This window comes from Pan troglodytes, chromosome 12, assembly GCF_028858775.2.
Source record: "Pan troglodytes isolate AG18354 chromosome 12, NHGRI_mPanTro3-v2.0_pri, whole genome shotgun sequence".
NCBI lineage: Eukaryota > Metazoa > Chordata > Mammalia > Primates > Hominidae > Pan > Pan troglodytes.
In genome coordinates, this window is record NC_072410.2 from 38,130,730 (window position 1) to 38,153,903 (window position 23,174).

Sequence of the window (23,174 nt, forward strand, 5' to 3'; positions counted from 1 at the left end):
ATCCATGTCTTGATTATCTTTGTAGTTTCGGTGCTTATCATAGTAGCTGGTGTCCCCACCTGACCAAGAATCAAATCCACAGTCTTGATCATGGTTTCCAAGGCTCCGTGTAATCAAGGACCCAGTCTGATGCCCAGTCCCCACCTAAGCACTTTTGTCTCTCTTGCTTCACCTCCTAAGCCCTTCTTCTGCATTCCACTTCAGCTCACATTGGCTTCCTTGCAAACAATTGGGCATGTGAAGCATGCACTCACCTTGGGAGCCTTGCCTTTGATCTTCCCTCCTCCTTTAACAATGTTCCCTTTGATCACATACATGACTCATTCCCTCATTCCTGCAGGTTTCTGCTCAAAAGCCACTTTATCAAAAAAGCCTTCTGTCACAGACACACACACACACACTCTCTCTCTCTCTCACCAATTTACCCTACTTTATTTTTCTTCATAGCTTTATCATCCCCTGAAATGATCTATATAAGTCTCTATTCTTATCTTACATCCTTAGGAGCAGATGTATTTTTGAATCAGATTTTTTTTCATTTCAGAAGTTATATTTTATAACAAGTCTAGTAGGGACTGGGACAGCACTCTGTAATCTAACATAGTAGTTTTCACAGCAAAATGTTTCAACATGACAAGTGAGTGCAGTAGATAGAATAATGGCCCCCTAGAGATGTTCATGTCCTAATCCCCCAAACCTGTGGATATGTTAGTATACACGGAAAAGAACTTTGCAGGTGTGATTAAGTTAAGGATCATGGATGGAGAGACTGTCCTGGATTGTCTGGTGGACTGATCGATCATACATGGGCCATTATAAGCAGGAGGCGGGAAGGTCAGAAGCTGATAAGGAGATGTGATGACAGAAACAGAGGTCGGTGTCCTGAGGTTACAGGCTGGAAGAAGGCCATGAGCCAAGGAATGTGGGCTGCCTCGAAAAGACCCAAAGAATTTTCAATTCTATTATTCCATGTAACATTTCTTTTCCATTTCTGTCTTATGTCAGAGTTTTTGGGCAAAAAGTGCAGCCCAGCAAACTGCAGGGAAGCTGTCTGAGGATATTTACCAGGATGGGCCATGTGCTGCTGTTTCCTGAACAACAGGCAAGCTTGCCAAGGCTTTTACTTTAAGCATAAAGTTCAACAGCCACATATGTGCACCCTGAAAGACTTTGATTCCACATCCACAGAAATGGAACTTATTCAAACACATTTCAACCTTGAGACTAGAAATGTAATAAGTGGTAATATTTTTAACTAGTTTTAATGAATTCATTAAAAATAAGGTGTGGACATTTTTGTGGCTATAAATCTGTGGAGGAGCTTTAACTGAATACATCAACCGAAGGCAAATATTTGTCTCGTCGTCAAAATTCTGAGATGAAAACATTGCTGATACACTGAAGCAACATCCCCCAATCATAAAAACAGCAAAAATAGGCAGATTTTCCTTTTCCAAAACTACAAACTAAGCTGAGAGATAATAATAATAAAAAAAAGTCCAGTGTTCCATTGACGTGGCTTAGCAAGTGTGTCAAATGCAAGGATTCCTAGTCATCCATGCTGACTAGAATCAAGGGTTGAATGGACCATATGTTATTAGATTCCCAGAGAAACATTTTAGTCTGGGACTAAAGTCCCAGACTACTAAAAGATTGTAGTCTTTTTGCTTGTTTGGAATTTTGTTTCATACCTGGCTGAGTAGCGGCTCGAAGAGCATTAGGCAGCCAATTCACCTTTCTCATGATTTCTTTCCATGACTTATCCACCTGAAGGAACATCTTGGCCTCTGCAGGCAATTGCCTCTGAATGTCTGGAGCATTGAAAATACTTTCTAGGTAGAGCCAGTTTCTCTGGCAGGTCAGCCACTCTTCCTAGGAGAAAAATATGGACACTGTCAAATTTTAATTCCCCAATTAAAAACATATGGTTACAGTAAAAATCATGACACAGGGAATCACTGTATCTTTTTCCTTGAGGGTGGTGTTATGACTCCTCACAGGTCCTTTGAAATTAAATTCCTTACAAGGTCCAAGATTCACCTTAGTCTGATTTCATCCCACTGTCTACTGAGCAGAGTTCTAATGGGTCTTCCATATGGTTACCAGAATGGATTCAGAGAAACATGATTAAAATACACACAGGAGAGATTCAGGGGGCAGCACGATGCCTACTCAAGGAAATCTGAAGGGAAGAGGAAAGTTCAGTGACCATTTTCAAACATACACAAGATTTCCATGAAAAAAAAGTTTGTTTCTTTTATCTCAACCATGTGTTCATTTTTCATTCACCTTTCTTTAAAAAAGAAAATTTTTTTTTAAAAACCCTGCTCATGACAGCATATGTAGTAAATATAGAAGACTGGAAGAAGAAAATCATGCATTCCCTCTGCTTTTAGACAATCACTGTTAATAAAATAAATCAGAAATACACGGTCAGAAATTAAATGTCTATAGACCTCACCTTTCCTCCATGCCTCCTGCTATTACTGCATGTGTGTGCCCAAAATCCATGAAAGAGCTCCTCACTTCTCACTCCAGGTTTGGGAGTAAGCCCAAATGTCACAACCACTTCCTGGTTTGTCTCAGGTCTCACACTTTCCAAGCAATTCATTCTCTGGGGGTTCCTCACTAATCAGCTCAGGCTTCTTTCAGGGACCCTGTATGAAAACATCCCCCTTGACTTTGATCTGTAGTCCCTCCCTTCACAGGGCTCAATCATCAGTCCAGAAGGCTGGACAGGACTCAGACAATGTGGTTTGTTGAAGAAGATGAATTTCTGAGAAAGTTCTCTTTGAAACAAAGTTGGCACAGGTTATCTTTTCCCTCTTACTGCCTGTATTATTTCATAGATAACTTATCATATTAGCATGTCTAGAAACGTAAACATAATTAAGTCAAGCTAAATATCCGAAGTCTAAGAAAGAGATTGGATGGGAACAAAATGAGATTAGTGTAAGTGGGTTCTTTGTTTTGCTATGGGACAATCAAAGGTGGAATAAAATCAAAAGGACATGTGCACCACAAGGAAAGATTTCAAGGAGACTTCAAGCAACAATGAACATTCTTCCAGTAAATATGAAGTTGTTGTAGCAAGACTCATAAGGTGGCCCCCAAGATGTGGCATTCACATCCCTGTGTAATCCTCTCCCCTTGAGTGTGGGTGCCATCTGTGACTTGCTCCCAGGTGCTATGGGATGTGGCAAAGGTAACAGAATGTACATAATTATGTTTATGTTATATAAGACTGTAATAGTCATCTTGCTAGGATCCTTTTTCTTCCTTGCTAGATTGATGCAGCCAATGGTCATGTTGGGGAAGCCCACACATAAAGAAAAAACTGTGGGCAACATCTAGGAGCTGAGGATGGCCTCCAGCTGAGTGCCAGCAAGAGATTGAAGCCCTTAGCCCAAGAATTCCAAGAAAATAATTTCTGCCAACAACTGGAGTGAGCTTGGAAGTGGATCATTCCCCCGCTAAAGTTCTGATGAGAACCCAGTCTGGCTGACATCTTGATTGCAACCTTGTGAGACCCTGAGCAAGAGGCCTCAGTTAAACCATGCCTGAACTCCTGAGCCACAGAAACTGTGAGATAATAAAGGTATATTGTTTAAGTTTGTAGTATTTGTTTCACAGCAAAATAATAATATGGGCATGCTTTGTTTTATTGTGCTTCATTTATTGCATTTTGCAGATATTGCATTTTTCACAAATTGAAGTTTTGTGGCAACCCTGCATCAAGAAAGTTAATTCATGCCATTTTTCCAACAACATGTGCTCACTTTGTCTCTGGGTCAAAATTATTACAATTACCAATTGTCTTTGGTAATCCTTGCAATATTAAAAATATTATTATTAAACATTATTATTATTACTATTATTATTATTATTATATCTGTTATGGTGATCTGTGATCAGTGATCTTTGATGTTGTGATTATAATTGTTTGGGGTGCCATGAACCATGCTTATATAAGATGGCAAACTTAATTGATAAGTATTATGTCTATTCGTTCTTTCTGCTCCACTGACTGGCTGTTCCCCTGTTCCCCATCTCATTTCTTCTCCTCCGTGCCCCCTGTTATTCCCTGAGACACAACAATATTGAAATTAGGCCAATTAATAACACTACAATGGCCTTTAAGTGTTCAAGTGAAAGGAAGAGTCACATGTCTCTCAATTTAAATTAAAAGTTAGAAATGATTAAACTTAGTTAAGAAGGCATGTCAAAAGCCAATATAGGTCAAAAGCTTAGCCTCTTGCACCAAACAATTAAGACAGTTGTGAATGCAAAGGAAAAGTTCTTGAAGGAAATTAAAAATGCAACTTCAGTGTAGACACAAATGATAAAAGCCAAATCCCTATTTCTGATTTAGAGAAAGTTTGAATGGTTTGAATAGAAGATCAAATCAACCATAACATTCCCTTAAGCCAAAGCCTAGTCTGAGGCAAGACCCTAACTCTTTTCAGTTTTAAAAAGGCTAAGAGAGGTGAGGAAGCTGTGGAAGTAAAGTTTGAAGGTAGCAGAGGTTGATTCGTGAGACTGAAAGAAGCTATCACTGTAACATAAAAGGGCAAGGTGAAGTAGCAAGTGCTGATGAAGCTGCAGCAAGTTATCCAGATGATTTAGCTAAGATCATTGATGAAGGTGGCTACTCTCAACAACAGATTTTCAATGAAGACAAAATAGCCTTCTATTAGAAGAAGATGCCATGTAGGACTTTTATAGCTAATGAAGGTTAGCCAATGCCTGGCTTCAAAGATTCAAAGGACAGGCTGACTCATGTTAGGGATAAATGCAGCTGGTGACTTTGAGTTAGAACCAATGCTCATTTACCATTCAAAAAATCTCAAGGCCCTTAAGAATTATGCCAAATCTACTCTGCCTGTGCTCTAAAAATGAAACAACAAAGCCTGTGTGACAGCACATCTGTTTACAGCATGATTTACTGAATATTTTAAGCCTACTGTTGAGACCTACTGCTTAGAAGAAAAGCCTTCTTTCAAAATATTACTGCTCATTGACAATGGACCTGGTAACCCAAGAGCTCTTATGGAGATGTACAAGGAGATTAATGTTGCTTTCATGCCTGCTAACACAACATCCGTTCTGCAGCCCATGGATTAAGGAGTACTTTCAACTTGAAAGTCTTATTATTTAAGAAATACATTTTGTAAGGCTATATCTGCCATAGATAGTAATTCCTCTGATGGATCCGGGAAAAGTGAATTAAAAAACCCTCTAGAAAGGACTCATCATTCTAGATGCCATTGAAAATATTTGTCATTCATGGGAGGAAGTCAAAATATCAACACTAAGAGGAGTTTGGAAGAAGTTGACTCCAACCCTCATAGATGACTTTGAGAGATTCAAGACTTCAGTGGAGGAAATAACTGCAGATATGGTGGAAATAGCAGGAGAACTAGAATTAGAAGTGGAGCCTGAAGATGCGACTGAATTGCTGCAATCTCATGATAAAACTTGAATAGATAAGGACTTGCTTCTTATGGATGAGCAAAGAAAGTGGTTTCTTGAGATGGAATCTATTCCTGGTGAAAATGCTATAAACATTGTTGAAATGACAACAAAGGATTTAGGATATTACATAAACATAGTTGATAAAGCAGAAGTAGGGCTTGAGAACATTGACTCCAATTTTGAAAGAAGTTCTGTCATGGAGAAAATGCTATAAAATATTGCATGCTACAAAGATTTTTTTTTTAATAAAAGGAAGAGTCGATGAATGTGGCAAACTTCATTGTTGTCTTATTTTAGGAAATTGCCACAGCACCCCCAACCTTCAGCAGCCACCCATCAACACTGAGGCAAGATCTTCCACCAGCCAAAAGATGATGAGTCACTGAAGGCTCAGATAATCATTAGCATTTTTTAGCAATATAGTATTGCACACTTAATGGACTACAGTACACTATAAACATAACTTTTAAAAAATAATTTCAACTTATATTTTAGATTCAGGGGTTACATGTGCAGGTTTTTTAAATGGGTATGCTGTGTAATGCTGAGGTTTGAGGTATGAATGATCTTGTCATTCAGAGAGTGAGCATAGTATCCAATAGGTAGTTTTTCCACCCTTGCACCCTTCCTCTCTCCCCTCTTTAGTAGTCTCCAGTGCCTATTATGTCTATCTTTATGTTCATGTGTTCCCAATTCAACATAACTTTTATATGTTCTTGGAAACCAAAAAATTCATGTGGCTTTCTTTATTGCAACATTTGGGTTATCATGGTGGTTTGGAACCAAATCTACAATATCATTGAAGTATACCTATGCAAGGGTGATGGTAATAGCATTAAGCTGTATAATTATATAAACAAGAGCTTAATACTTATGCATTTCCCTTACATTCTAAACACAATAACATGTCCACAATTAAAACTTACATTTTAAAACCATATAATATTTAAATAATGAAACAAATAATTTCTAAGGTCCTTGTGACTCTCCAATTCTCTGAGTGTATGAATCAAAATTATTCTTACTCACCAGTGTTTGATTAAATAAAGCAAGTTGTTTTTGCCATTCATCCACTCGAGTTTTCAGTGGACCAACGTAACGTGATGAGGCAAGAGTTGCAACATTGATGGTGCTATCATCAAGAAGGACCTTTAAAGGAAGGGGAAGAAAATACATGCAGCACCCGGTATTTGTGCTTTCAGTAATATTTCAGATACATAATCCCAAGTGTCTACTTAAAAGTCAACTCTTTGAATTAAGAGCTTAGCTCCTCTTACTGTTTCCTACTCATCAATTTCCCTTCATTATTCACATCCTTGTGGCACAATGATGTTCTTTCAAAGGTCACCTAGGACTTCTGATTGTCAAATTTCTGCTGATCCTGTAATTAATAATGGCACAAGTTTTTGTTTGGTTTGACACTCTTTTCCTCTCTCCCTTCACTATTAGGTAACTTTTACCTTCTTAACACAATTTGGTCACCTGGGCTTGCCTTTGTTTCTCAAAATATCATATACTGGCAAAATTAGCTGTCTTCTGTCCAATGAATTATCACTTTCTCTCAATTATCTCAAGGAAGAGAGAATTGAACTCATTCATATCAAGCTCTGAATGGTTATACAGTTTCTCCTCCACCTCCCTCCCCTACTGCTCCCCTTTATACAACAGCATCTCTCACAGAGCATGTGAATTTTTAAAAATGTGCTTGTTAATCTGAAAGATTTAATGGTCCATTTCAATTATAAGCTTTTTGAGAGTAGAACCCTCACCACATGACATCAATTGGCCTAAACTTACTGACCTCTTTGAGTCTGCTCTCCCATCCCCTGCGCAGAGTGATGTCTGGTCTTTCTCTTCCAACCTACACCTGAAAAGCTATTTTATCTCTAATTCTGGCCTGGATACACCCTATTAGGCCAGGGCTTTGCCTTTTAAGTTGGGCTATGTGACCCAGCTCCCTTTGCTAAACAAATGTGCCTTCAGATTTTAAATGAGAAAGACTATTCCAAACACATGAGTTAGACTTATTTTCTTTTGTGGTTGACAGAGTGTGGCCATTGTTTCCTAATTCCAATAAATTCAAGTGAATTTAGCCTTTTAGTGTGCTATAAACATGAAATGCTCATTCAGGTTTCCTTGCCTTGTTTACAGGGTTTGAAGTGCCCTTTATTTTTTTCTATGTCTTTCAAATCCCATCTAATATTTAAGATCCAGCTTGTTATGACTGGTCTAGGGAAAATGCTCTGATCACTTCAGCTGTAACTGTTCTCTTTGTTTTTCTAAATTCCTCAATAGTTACCAACTACAGGTTGCAACTCTTACATATATATGAAATTTTTAATGCTTTGTTAAATATTTCACGTACAAGCATTCACGTCAATTATTTGCATTCATTTTGCTTTCCCAATTAGATTTTTCTTATTAAGTGACTCTCATGTTTTATCCCCTCATCGTAATCTCTCACAGAAGATTTAAGACTAGGTGTGGCTGGGATCTTTACCATAAGTTTTCAATAACCCAGTTACCCACCTGTATGTCATCTGTGCCGCCCAGTATAAACACATCTTTGGAGTCACGGTGAGGCAGAATGACAAATTCAGTTGTTTTCCAAGAGTCCTCCACCTTAGAAATAATTCAAGCCTTAGGATATCTAAATTCAGTGTGTTTAGATACTCAATAAATGCACGTGAAATGAAATAAATAAAAACTCCATAATTATCCCATTTTCCTCCTTATTGCTCTCTAAAATTCTTTTTTTTTTTTTTTTTTTTTGAGATAGAGTCTCACTCTGTCACCCAGGCTGGAGTGCGGTGGTGTAACCTCGGCTCACTGCAAGCTCCACCTCCTGGGTTCACGCCATTCTCCTGCCTCAGCCTCCCGAGTAGCTGGGACTACAGGCACTTGCCACCACGCCTGGCTAATTTTTTTTTTTTTTTTTGTATTTTTAATAGAGATAGGGTTTCACCATGCTAGCCAGGATGGTCTTGATCTCCTGACCTCGTGATCTGTCTGCCTTGGCCTCCCAAAGTGCTGGGATTACAGGCATGAGCCACCACGCCTGGCCTGCCCTTTAAAATTCTTAAAATCTTCTTCTTGGATAGATGACACTAATTTGCTTAATTTTATTTGATTGACATTAACACATATACTTTGACAGAAAAAGAATTCCTTTTATGCAGAGGGTTAGTAGGTGTGTATATATTTTTGGGGTAAGGAGATAGTATCATAACTAGGAAAATCTTAATGTCTTTTGAAGCATTTAACAGATTTCTCTGGTAGCTTGGAAGATAATGTATTTGGGTTTAAAAGATCATTCTTGGTATATGATTTCTTATATAAGCATGCACATTTCAAACCTTGTGGTCATCAAGTTCCTATGTGTTATAGGATAAGCAGAAGGAGGAGATTTTTAGAGGTGATAACAGTAATATCTGTTGTAAGGAAACAACAGAGGGATGACTGATAATGAGAGAGTGAAAGCTGCAATGTTGAAAAAAACATCCAGATCACCAAATGTTGAATCTGAAAACTTTCACATTCCCTAATGGTATATAGATAAATACATATTCCAGATTTACCTTTTTAAGAATTGCTTCTAAGGCAGCTTCTCCAGAAGCCTGTCCAGATATGTCCTGGATTTCTTGACCAAAGTCAAAAACATGCAACTGGGAGAGCCTCTCCAAGGTTAATGGAATTTCAGCATCCACTAGAGTGGCATCAACTGTTTGTTCAATAGCTGCCCAATGTCTTGCCTTCAAAGTCGGGTTCCTCAAGTCAATGATAACTGGAAGCTGAAAAACAAACACTCTCAGAGACATGAAGCTTTTTATCTTAAAAATATAACCCACAGGTTCTGGTTTCAATTTGTGCATGTAGAGAGCTGGAAAAGAGCACCACTTACCCTCTTTCCACAGAGCAAAATCTGGATGACTGCAAATTAATGACTCTAATTGAGCCTATTAGAAAACCAAGTTTGTGGGGGCAGAACCAACTCCAAATTTGGAGAGAGATTGATACCGACAGGTTTCTCCACAAGGAGAAACAGCAACTGAAAATTTTCCTACCTGGGGCAGATTCCTTGGGATGACATACAAACTATTAAGAAGATTCAGCTAAATTTTAAAAATAGAGCACTAAATATTAAGTGCGGGGTAGAATGAGAATGGAAAACCTCTGAGCCTACAAATACAGTGGAAATTGACAGTGAAGACTGAAAGGACTCCCAAGAAAGCTTCCCTTATGATGCTGGCTTGGGGAGGGAAACAGCGTCCATTATAGTAGCTCCAACAAATTTATCTGCCTTAGCTCCCTTGTGGAACAAATCCCTTGATGTACAGGGAAAAGAGTAACAAACTGTGCCACCTTAAGGCACTAGTGATAACTCATTGAAGATATCTCTTCCTATAACTGGAGAAATAGAACATGGAAAAAAACAATTTACCCTTGAGGGAGGGACAAAAATAAGTGCTAGGCTCAGCACTATAGCTGGAAAAGGGGGAGGAGCACCTGTGATAGGAATTCTGAGAAAAAGAGTTACAGTGCCTCGTAAGATGAAGGTTTAATGAGAACATGAGGGAATGTTCCTTCTCACCTCTGCCACCATGTTATCAAATACTGAGTAAAAATAGCAGTGGGATACAGAGTGGAAAGCTGCGGGTGACAGATTCTCAGCGAGCACAACACAAAGGGAAGACCCAAGGTCAGAGGAAAATAGAAATTGAGAAAATAACCTTTGGTAAACCAGCCCAACCCTAAATTCGAGGTATCACTAGAAAAATCTGAAGCCTGTGGTGCACTGAGGGTAACCATAGCAACATCAACCCTTAAACCTAGCCCAATTCCTAATTAGATTTAATGCAACATGTTGCACAAATGTCCAAGTAGAAGAAGAGGCATGCTCATTTCCAAGCACAAATATTATTTGCTTTGGTATTTACTGTACTATATAAGATACCTGGCTTTGAACAAAAAATTAAGATGCATGTGAAAAGGCAAGAAAAACCACACATCTAAGAGGCAAGGCAATAATCAGACCCAGAAATGACACACATGTTGGAAGTAGATAATTTAAAATAACTATGACTAACATGTTAAAGGTTCCAATGGAAAAGATAGAAAAGCAAAATCAGTTGGGAAATGTCAACAGAGAGGTGGAAAATACAATTACAAATCGAATAAAAATGCTAGAAATAAAAAAAACAGTATAAGAGATAAAGAATGCCTTTAAAGGGTTTAACACAGCCACGAAATGAATGAACTTGAAGATAAGTGAGTATAAATTCCAGAAACTGACACACAGAGAAAAAAGAGGGAAAAGAAAAAAAAACAAAACAAAACAGAGCATCCAAGACCTGTGGGACAATGTCAAACAGCCTAAAGTACATATCATAGAAATCATAGAAGGAGAAGAGAGACAGAAAACAGAGCAGAAGAAATGCTTGAAAAATAACAGCTGCAAAAATTTTCAAAATTAAAAACAAACACCAAATCACAGATCCAAGAAACTCAGAGAACATCAAGCAAAATAAATTTGAACAGTAACAATAGCACATGCACACCTAGGCATACTCTACTCCTAACTGATGAGAATCAAGATGAAGAGAAAATCTTGAAGGTAGCCAGACCAAAAAAAAAAAAAAAAAAAGGGGACACAACATCTATAGAACAATGAGAATTTAAAACTACAGCAGACTGCTTGTCCAAAATCATGCAAACAAGAAAAGAATACCTCCAAATTACTGAAGGAAAAACAGAAACAAAAACTGTTGTCTCAGAATTATATACCCAGTGAAAATATCATTCAAAACTAAAGGATAAAGACTTCCTCAAAATAAAAACCGAGGAAATTAATCGTTAGCATACATACTCTATAAGAAATATTAAAGGATATTCTTTAGGCTGAATGAACATGTTATGAGTCAGAAACTTAGATCCACACAAAGCAATGAGGAACACTGGAAATGTAATACTGGTAAAGTAAAATTCATTTTCTTTCTTATTTTTATTGCTCTAAAAGATAACTGTCTGGAGCAAAAACAGTAAAAATAAGTTATATTTATAGTATATGTAAATATAGACATAACATCGGCACAAAGAATGTATGGAGGAATTAATTGGGTGTGTACTATTATAAGGTCTTTACAGTACATGTGAAATAGTAAAATAATTGATTTGGATTAATTATAAATCTATATTTTAAGCTTAGGATAACAATTTTAAACAATTTTCTAAAAAATTGTTTCTAAAAATTATTGAAAAAGTGGTATGAATGATAATCTCATTGAGAAGATAAAATGGAATCATAAAATATGCAATTAAATTAAAAGGCACAAAAAGAGAAAAAAGAAACAAAGAACCAATAGAATAAATAAAACAGCTAGCAAGATGGTAGATTCAATTCAACTGTATAAATAATGACTTTAAATGCGAATAGTCTACACACACCTGTTAAGGGACTAAGAATGTCAGACTGGATAAAAAAATAGGAATCAATTCTATGCTACCTAAAAAAACCTATTCTAAATATAAAAACACAGATAAGTTAAAAGTAAAAAATGCAGAAAGCCATATCACACAAACACTAAAAGACAGCTGAACTAGCTATGTTAATTTCAGAAAATGTAAATGTTAGAACAAGGAATCTTATCAGAGATAAGAGAGAAAATTCATAATGATGAAAGGGTCAATTCCTCAAAAAGAAGTAACAATACTAAATGTGCACATGTCCAACAACAGAACATCAAAATAAATCAAGCACCACTATCTTGAGGTGGTGGTATCATCATAAAGTTATTCACTCATTCATTCAATCACTCATTTATATCAGTATGAATTCATGGATATTTACTTTATAACTTGGGTTATAATACAATACTACATTTTTTTTGCCTAAAATTCTTATGGCTTTGGCCATTAAGTCTTCCTTGCCCTTTTGATATTCTCCCATCATTTTGTTTTTTGAGCTCTTTCTTACTTCCCAGCACCTCAAGATGCTCCAGGCTCATCTTGTATATTTCCTGACTCATCCATATAATCAGCCATTTCTACAAGGATTCCTTATAGTATAATAATAATAATATTATTATAATAATAATATTATAGTATTATTATTCCTTATAGTATTATACCTTATAGTATTAAAAATGAAAATCTGGATACAAATTATGCTCATTGCTACTGGGGTGTCAATGCTTTTAGGAGGTGGAACAGAAATTTCCACCCCTTAAGTATGGCTGTGCGTAGTAACTTCCTTTCAAAGAATACAGTATGGAAAGGGCAGTAGTAACTGTACAGTTAAGACAAATGCTACTTCAGCCATGTGGTTAAGCTGAACACCATCAGTGAAAAGTCATGTTGATAGCATGTATTTTGGATATGATGTGATGAAAATGGTACTTTACCTGTCTTGTCTTCTTTGTAAGAATCTATAATTCCACTGTAATTATGAGAAAAATCTCAGACAAATCCAAATTGAAGGATATTATACAAATTACTTGACCAGTACTTTTCAAAATGATCAAGGTCATAAAAAACAAGGCAAGTCTGAGAAACTGTCACAGCCTAGTAGAGCCTAAGAAGACATGACAATTAAATGTAATGTTTTATCATGGATGAAATCTTGGGATGGAAAAAGAAAAGGATGTTAGGTAAAAACTAAAAAAAACTCAGATAAAGCATGGACTTTAGTTACTAATAACGTATTGACATTGGTACATTAGTGGTGACAAATGTATTATACTAATGTAATATGTTAATAAAAGAAATGGAATGTGGAGTATATGGGAACCCTTGGTATTATTGTTATAACTTTTCTATGAATCTAAAACTATTCTGAAATAAAAGTATATTAAAAAATGCATAAACTGATAGAATGGAAAGGAGAATTAGGTAAACCCACAATTATAGTTAGAGAGTTCAACACTCCTCTCTGAGTCCCTAACAGAACAAGCTGGCAGAAAATCAGCAAGGGTATAGATGACCTGAACACCACCACCAACCAAGTCCACCTAATTAACACTTGTAGAATGATCACTGAGCAACAGCAGAATGCACATTCTTCTAAAGTGCATATGGAAAATTCAACAAAATTGACCATATTCTGGGCTATAAAACAAACCTTAAAAAATTTAAAAGGACAGAAATCATAAAAGTATGTTTTTGGACCATAAGACAGTTTTATAGATATTGAGAAGCTAAATATAAAATAGATATGGAAAGGCAAAGGAATTAGAATAGACAAAATAATTGTAAAAAGGAAGAACAAAATTGGAGGATTAAGACTACTTGATTTCAACACTTACTAGCTATCGTAATTAAGAAAGTGTAGTATTGATGAAAGAATAGGCTTATAGAACAATGAAACAGAACAGAGTCCAGAAATAGACTAAAAAATATAGTCAATTGACTTTTGGCAAATGTGCAAAGGTGAGTCAATGGAGAAGAGTGCCTGGGGAGGATAGTCATTTCCAAATAATGACTGAAGAAAAAATAATCATTTCAAATAATGCTGTTCCTTTAATTGGATATAATATGTACAAAAGTACACCTTGATACCTCATATTTATGAAAAAATTAACTCAAAATAGATCATATACCTAAACATAGAAAACAAAACCTTTAAACTTCTAACAGAAGAAACATAGAGAAAATATGTGTGACCTTAAGTTTGAAAAAAAAGTGTTTGGATACTATACTAAAAGCTTGATTCATAAAAGAAAAAAATTATAAATTAGAGTTTATTGAAATTAAAACTTTTTGCTCTGTGAAAATCACTGTACAGGAACTGAAAAGACAAGCAACTGACTGGAAGAAAATATTTTCAAGTTACATATCTGAAAAAAAACTTTTATGCAGAATATATGAATAATTCTTAAAACTCAATTATAACCAAGCAAACAACCCAATTAAAAATGGGCAAAAGATCTGAACAGACATTTAATCAAAGAATATAGATGGATGGCAAATAGCATATAAGAAGATGTTCAACATTATCAGTATTTAGAAAAATGCAAATTATGACTTTTTTTTTTTTTTTTTTTTTGAAACTGAGTCTCACTCTATGGCCCATGCCTGAATACAGTGGCGCAATTTCGGCTCACTGAAACCTCCACCTCCCAGGTTCAAGCGATTCTCCTGCCTCAGCCTCCCAGGTAGCCAGGACTACAGGCACAAGCCACCACGTCCAGCTAATTTTTGTATTTTCAGTAGAGACGGGGTTTCACCATGTTGGCCAGGATGGTCTTGATCTCTTGACCTCGTGATCCACCTGCCTCGGCCTCCCAAAGTGCTGGGATTATAGGCATGAGCCACCGTGCCCGGCCAATTATGACAATTTTAAGACACTACTATCCATTGGTTAGAATGACTGAAATTAAAAAACAAAACAAAAAGGTCCCTCAAAATAACAAGGGCTAGTGATGATGAGGAGAAACTGGAATTCTCATAAATTGCTAGTGAAAAGCCAAAATGTTGCAGTTCTTTGGAAAACATTTTGGCAACTTCTTATAAAGTTAAACATATGCTTACTATACAACCTAATAATCCTACTTCTAGTTATTTACCCAAGTTAATAGAAAACTCATGTTCACACAAAACAAAAAGCTGTACATGAAAGTTTATAGCAGCTTTATTAAAAATCACTACAAAATGAGACAGAACTCAGATATCTTTCACCAGGTGAATGGATAAACAAACTATGGTACATCTATATAACAGAATACTAGAAAATAAAAATAAATGAACTGGCTGGGCATGGTGGCTCAGGCCTGTGATTCCAGCACTTTGGGAGGCCAAAGCAGGAGGACTGCTTGAGCCCAGGAATTCAAGACCAGCCTGAGCAACACAGTGAGATCCTGTCTCATAGAAAGAAAGAAAGAAAGAAAAGAAAGAGAGAAAGAGAGAAAGAAAGAAAGAAGAAAGAAAGAAAGAAAGAAAGAAAGAAAGAAAGAAAGAACGAACCACGAGTTCCACGAGTAACCACGAGTTCACTTTCTCACTATAGATTTCTTTATTCTGGACATTTCATATAAATGACATATGCTATCTGGCCTTTTTTTTTTGACTGGCTTCTCTTACTTGCATCATGTTTTTAAATTTTTTATCTTATTTGTTTGCAGACATCAGGTCCCACTATGTTGTACAGGCTGGTCTTGAACTCCTGGGCTCAAGTGATCCTCCCACCTTGGCCTCCCAAAGTATTGGGATTACAGGCATAAGTCACCTCACCCAGTCCAGCATCATGTTTTTAAGGTTCATCTATTCTGTTGCACATACAACTTAATTTCATTTTACTACTGAATAAAACTCCATCATATAGATATGCCACATTTTATTTCTCCAATTTATTAATTGATGGAAATTTGTTTTTTCCCCTACTTTTGGCTATTATGAACAATGCTGCTGTGAACATTTGTATTGAAGTTTCTGCGTGAACACACGTTTTCAATTATCTTGGCCATATATCTGGGAGCAGAGTCACTTGGTAATATGGTAGGTCTACATTTAACATCTTGAACAAACTGCCAGATTATTTTCCAAAGTGGCTGCACAACCTTACGATCCTACCAGCAACATGTGGAAGTTCTAATTTCTGCATATTCCCTACAACACTTATTCTTATATAATCTGTCTCTTTGATCATAGCCATCCTAGTGAGTGTGAAGTGCTATCTCATTGCAGCTTTGATTTGCATTTCCTTAATAACTAATGGTGTTCAGCATCTTTTCATGTGTCTTCTTTGGGGAAGTGTGTATTCAAATCTTTTGCCCATTTTAAAGGGTTATTTGTCTTTTTATTTGTAAGAATATGTTATATATTTTAGGTACAACTACATAGAGGGATCTTAAATGCATTTTGCTGAGTGAATGAATCCAGACCCAAAAGGCTGCATGTTGTATTATTTCATTTATATAATATTCTGTAAAAGGCAAAACTATAGAGACAGAAAACAGATCAGCGGTTGTGTGGAATTGTGATAGAGGGAAAGGCTGACTACAAAGGGACAATACAAGCAAATTTTTAGGATAATGAAATTGTTCTGTATGGTACTATTGTATTGGATACATTACTCTACCCATTTGTAAAAACCCATAGAACTGTATGCCACAAAAAGTGACCTCTACTGTATTCAAATTAAAAAAAATATAAACTAGGATTTCGAGGGAACCCAAGATGGAATGCAGACTTTAACAAATAAATTTGTTTACAATTATATGATGTAATCACACTAAAGGCAATAAAGAAAGAAGCTGACCTAAACAACTTGGGAAAGTGTTTTGACTAGATATTGTAAGCTAAAGGGGAAAATATTATGCAAATAACACTCTTTTCAAGCTAGAAAATTTTCTTCTCATTGTGTCTGAAGCTTTGCTTACTTTTCTTCTCCACATTTTTTTTTTTTTAGTTCTTTATTTCATCTTTAAAAAAATACCCTAAAATTGTCCAGGCGCAGTGGCTCACGCCTGTAATCCCAGCACTTTGGGAGGCCGAGGCAGGTGGATCACGTGAGGTCAGGATTTCGAGGCCAGCCTGACCAACATAGTGAAACCCTGTCTCTACTGAAAAAACACAAAAAATTAGCCCAGCGTGGTGGGTGGCGGGTGCCTATAATCCCAGCTACTCGGGAGGCTGGGGCAGGAGAATCGCTTGAACCCAGGAGGCCGAGGTTGCAGTGAGCCGAGATTGTGCCACTGCATTCCAACCTGGGCAACAAAAGTGAACAAAAAACAAACAAACAAAACAACAACAACAAAAAACACCCTAAAATTGTTTAAAAAACTAAAATCATATCCCGTTTCTTAACCATTTCAAGCACTGGCTTAGCTGAGATGGTTTCAAAAATTCAGACCTGTACACCTGCAGCCTGGCTTCCCAACTTCCTTCACATCATAGCACATTTGGAAAATGGCATAGTTGTGTGGTGCACTGATGCAAATGGACAAGGCCGATTGGACAAGTCTACCCCAGGCTCATCTGGCTCCCTAAGGGTTTGAGCACATCAGTATCTTAGCATAACTACAACCTATTCCTGCACTATTTCCCTTACCACTTGGGAAACACTCTGAATGCCCCTCCTAACCACAGTATTCAACTGCATGATTTGGCCAAATGAAGACAGGAATGCAGTCTGTGCCACTGCAAAAAAATGAATTTGACTATTGTTTTTTCTGTCTGCAAAGCTGACTAACTTAATCAGGGAAAAATTCCTGATTTTGGTCTCATTAGCATCAATTAATAACCAACTGGCCTACAGTTTTTGAAATAACTTCTACCAACCTTACCTTTTCTTTCATTTTTTCCACCTTGTATTTGAGCTGGGGCACTACACTGTTGGGTGGCAAGCCTTTTTCCAGTTGAGTCACAAATTTAGCATATTTAGAAACTTGACCGTTTAGGACTTCTGGATCCAGGCAATCAAATTTGGACTATGAAAAATTTAAAAACAAAGCAAAACAAGTTAAAACATAAAGTAAAAGTCAAGTTTGAAATACTAAAAAAACTTTTAAAAGTTAATCCAAATCTACACTATGCTTTTGGAAATGGCTTTACTTATTAAATTGCTAATAACATTATATATCCAGCATCACCTGTTTATTCCTTTCATGTTCTTGCCTCCCACATCATCAAATGTAGTACTGGAATCTCCGTAATTTATTTCTGAGGGTCAATATTCATAAAGTCCTCTAAGGAGACAAATAGCTATTTTTTTACTCTTGCTAACCAGAAATTTCTCACCTAGTAGTCTTCTATTATTTGATTATGTACCTGTTTAACATACATATTTTAAATTCATAAATTATTCATAAAATTATAGATCTATATACTTACAGATCTATAATTGTTTTTCTCAATTATGTAAACATATAAATATACACATATATTGACATGTCAGATAGCCACACATATATACTGATGGCAGTAGAAAATTTGTAAACCTTCATTTTTCTTTTTTTCTAAGTCCATCATTTTTCTTCTGCTCCCTAGTGTGTTTTCTTGTGCATTTCCTAGGGTGAATGCATTCTACGGTGGAAGCCACTGCTCTAATCCATGGTGGTAATCAGAAAATTCTTTAAGCTGCTGCTTCTCAAGAATATTTTCTTACTTCTGAGATAATTGATAAATGAGTTAAAGGAGAACAGTTAAAACTGTCTGGTGTTATAGCATATATTTGTTTTTTATTTTCTATTTTCTCCACCAAAGAGTTCTACATTTGAACTTTGTTCTTCTTATTCTCCACTGGTACTCCCAGCACCTAGAACATTACCTGGAACATATTTCCCATGTTACTGTTTTTTAACCAAGACATGTGCCTTCTAATTATAGGCATCAGCACAGGAAGGATGAATAAGAAGTGTAAAACAATATTTGTGAGGTTGATAGTATTTCTAACATGTCCATACCACACTTGAAAGTATAGGTGGCCATCTATTTTGCCTTGTAGAGAGTTGACCTTTGTTAAGGATTGAATATAGGGTAGATCCTAGAAACAAAACTCTCTGATGGCTGTTGATATTTGGCTCTCTAATTTAAAAAGTTTACTATTGAGCTCTCAAAGGAAGATCCTAGATTTTATCACTCTATCCTATTACAGTGAACAAAATGGCTTCCTTTTTTAAAGGACAACAAAAATAGAAATCTAAAGTGTGTAGATCACAAATAAAATCCTACAATCCTCAAGAACACTGAAGTGTATGATGACAACATTGTGTTTAGAAACCACAAAGTGATTAAACGTCATGCAGCATTGTCCATTGATGCTTCCACTATGTAGCCTTCTAATATGGAGGACCTGAGAAGCCTGGCTTACAAGAATACTTCCTGCTCTGTGGCATACGGTGACATAAGGACCTTTGTGCCTTTCACTGGAAAGCTTATAAAAATTATCAGAAAATGATACCATTGCATATTTTACTGACATTAAGAAAAGCACCAGATTGTTAAAAGTTATAATTCAAATTATTAGAATTTTAAGATTAATTCATACAAAAATAATTTGAGAACTGAAGGCTTTTTTCCCCTACCTTTAACCATTCTTGTTGGAGTTTATCCCATTCAGAGAAAGAATCCCAGAGCAATTGTTTGAGCTTCAGTTCAGCACTGACTTCTTCCAAAGCTTCAAACTTGGACACTTCTACCTTTAAAAATGTAGTAAACAAAATGCGTAACTTAGTTTTCAGATATAATGAGCATATGTTATTCTCCTATTAGTAATTCTTGGTACAGTGATTGCTTGGAAGAATGTGCATCCTAAATGGATTAAGAAAAGGAGCACTAGAAACAGATGAAGAAAAAAAAAAAAACTCCACAAAACCCCACATATATTAGAATTTCCATTAGAGAAACAAAATACAACTCCTGGTATTTCCTTAGAACTTAGAACTTAAATATTCTCCAAAGACATAAATATTATAAGAGTAACACTTTTTTGAGTTGGATTGTACATGCACATATATGTTAGGTCTTCTAGGGAAAGCAGATGAGTCTTTAGAGGCACTGATTTCCATTGGGCTTCTGTACTTAAAGGGCAGAAGAGGGAGATGACTGTGCGGTAGCTGGTGGGGAAGATGGTGAAGTTTAAGATGGAGAGGACAGCGTGGTTTCTGACTCTTTTCTAACCACGACTTTATATGAACCCCATGGAGAGGAAGGGTGCAAGAAAATCTGAAGAAGGTGTTTTCATGAGAAGTGTTTAAGATTGCCTTGGTTCAAAGCTGGGGAAACCTTCAGGGAGTTGGTTGCACAGAAATTCTTGTGCTTTGACATTAGGAATTTAGTCTTGTCTTCTATTAAGAGTTGCAAATGATTTCCTGCAACCTAGATTAGTTAGGCTTTCACTCCTATTCTCCAAATAATTGAGAGCTACAGAAGGAAGGCTAGATCAGAGACAATCAGGAAGGAATCAGTCATGAAGTCATAGACATGGAAGATGGAAGGAGGAAGACACAGTTTCATTTCAGGTTCTGTGTTTTTTAAAAATTCATTTTTTAACTTTTCTTTTTATTGTGGTAAAAACCACATTACATGAGATCTATTCTTTTAATAAATTTTTAAGTGTAAAGTACAGTAATGCTAACTATAACAATGTTAACAGGGTTATTTAATGTACTTTTTCTAGTACTTTTTCACCTTGCATAACTGAAACTTTATACACCTAGAACAACTCCTCATTTCCCCTTCCTCCCAGCCTCTGGAAACCACCATTCCACTTTCTGCTTATATGAGTTTGACTACTTTAGATATCTCATATAAATGAGATCATGCAGTATTTGTCCTTTTGTAGCAGGCTTATTTCACTAAGCATAATGTCCTCCAGGTCATCCATGCTGTGGCATAGCAGGATTTTCTTCTTTTGCGAGGCTGAGTAAAATTCTATTTTATGTAGATACCATATTTTCTTTATCCATTCATCTGCTGATGGACATTTTAAGGTGTTTCCATATCTTGGCTATTGAGAACAATGCTGCAATGAACACAGGAGTGCAAATATATCTTTAAGAGCCTGATTCAATTATTTGGGATATATGCCCATAAATGGGATCATTGGGTCATTTGTTTTTTAAGTTTTGAGGAACCACCATGCTGTTTTCCATAGTGTTTGCACCATTCTAATTCTCATCTACAGGGTAAAGGATTCCAGTGTCTTCACATCCTTGCCAATATTGGTAATTCATTTTATTTTTGTAATGGCCATTCTAACAGATGTGAGGTGATACCTTCTTGTGGTTTGATTTTAATTTTCCTGATGATTATTGATGTTGGGTGTCTTTTCACATGCCTGTTGACCATTTGTATGTCTTCTTTAGAGAAATGTTCATTCAAGTCCTTTGTCCATTTAAAAAATTTGGGTTTTTTTTTTTGGCTATTGTGTTGTAGGAGTTCCTTATCTATAAGGAGTTTAGATAATAACCTCTTATCAAGTATATAATTTGCAAATTTTTTCCCTCATTCTGTACGTTGCCTTTTTACTCTGTTGATTGTTTCCTTTGCTTTGCAGAAGCTGTTTAGTTTGATGTAGTTCCACTTGTCTATTTCTGTTTTTGTTGCATTGGTTTTTGGTGTCACATCCAAGAAATCATAGCCAAGGCCAATGTCATGAAGATTTCTCCTACATTTTCCTCTAGGAATTTTATAGTTTTAGTTCTTTTGAGTCTTTAACCCATTCATTTTGAACTGATTTCTGTGTAAGGGTTCAGCTTCATTCTTTTGCATATGAATATCCAGTTCCTTAACACCGTTTGTTGAAGAGACTATCCTCTCCCTGTTGTGTATTTTTGGCACCTTTGCCATAGATGAGTTGACCATATTTGTTGTTTTGCGGTTTTCCATTCTGTTTCATTGGTCTATATGTCTGAATGCATGCTAGTACCATACTATTTTAATTACTATAGCTTTGTAATATGTTTTTAGATTAGGAAGTGTGAGACCTCTAGCTTTTTTCCGATTTCTCAAGATTGTGTTGGGTACTCGAGGTCCTCTGTGGTTCCCTACAAATTTTAGAATTTGTTTTTAATATTTCTTTAAAAAATGTCATTGGGAAATTGGTAAGGATTGCATTGAATGTATAAGTCACTTTGGGTAGTACAGGTATTTTAACAATGTTAAGTCTTTTAATCAATGAACATGGGATATCTTTCTATTTATTTGTGTATTATTTCATTTCTTTCATCATAGTGTGTGAGTCTTTTACCTCCTAGGTTAAGTTTATTTCTACTTTATTATTATTATTTTTGATTCTGTTGTAAATGGCATGATATTTTTTATGCTATTGTAAATTGTTTTCTTTATCTTTTGAATTGTTTGTTGTTAGTATATAGCAATGCAACTAATTCACGTAAGTTGATTTTGTATTCTACAACTTTACTGAGTTTATTTATTATTTTAAAATTTTTCCCCCTGGAGTTTTAGGGTTTTCTACATATGAGATGTCTAGAATATGCTGGATCCTGTCACTACTCCAAGACAGATGATATAGAAGTTTGTCCCTTGAGCAGTCCCCTGATAACGTATCACATTGGACAGCCACTTCAAATCTTTCCCTGTCCAGGTAGAAGCTGAGATTTGGGAATTCTTGCTTGCTTACTCTGCACTGAGTCAGGGGTTTGGGGAGGGGTGTTAATGGCTAGTGAGTGCAAACTGGTCGAAACTGTTGCTTTTGTTCTCAGCGGTTCCAACCTGGGGACCTTTCCTGTCCATAATCAAATTCAGGCAAGAGAGAAACCAATCTCTCAGCCAGACCCCTAAAGTGTCAGAATGCCATGTATTCCATCCAGTCTGTCTTTCCCTCCTTCGCCAGGGAGAAGCTGAGAACTTCCTCCTAATTGGGTAACACTGTGCTGGGGGCAGGAATTATAGTGAAAGGGTGTTAGGAATTATTCTACTGGCTTCAATCAGCTGATTTTATACTTGCCCAGGGTGCAAGAGACTGTCAACTTGCCTTTGTATTTCTGACAAAATAAATTGGTTCAGGGGTTGTTGAGTCAGTGTGTCCAAGGGAAAAAGGAGGGGCTGGGGCTTCATACTCTGCCGTCTTGCTGACAGGACCAAAGATATTCTTTCTTGCTCAAGGAGTGCTCACATGTGAGTTGTAGCTTTTTTTTTTTTTTTTTTTTTTTTTTGAAATGGAGCCTCGCTCACACTGTCACCCAGGCTGGAGTGCGGTGGCACGATCTCGGCTCACTGCAACCTCCACCTCCTGGGATCAA

At 36.4% G+C, this 23,174-nt stretch overlaps 1 protein-coding gene across 1 annotated transcript in view; it reads right to left on the reverse strand.

Annotated features, from left to right (window-relative positions):
- The window catches only part of DNAH6 (dynein axonemal heavy chain 6), a 303,630-nt gene that overhangs the window by 205,752 nt on the left and 74,704 nt on the right, over positions 1-23,174 (reverse strand). Inside the window, exons 17-22 of the mRNA XM_515578.8 lie at positions 19,494-19,607; positions 17,754-17,897; positions 9,054-9,266; positions 8,005-8,097; positions 6,505-6,624; positions 1,692-1,872 (exon numbers count right to left, since the gene is read on the reverse strand). Of these exons, the coding sequence (XP_515578.6) occupies positions 1,692-1,872; positions 6,505-6,624; positions 8,005-8,097; positions 9,054-9,266; positions 17,754-17,897; positions 19,494-19,607 (865 nt within the window). The remainder of the gene's footprint in view (positions 1-1,691; positions 1,873-6,504; positions 6,625-8,004; positions 8,098-9,053; positions 9,267-17,753; positions 17,898-19,493; positions 19,608-23,174) is intronic.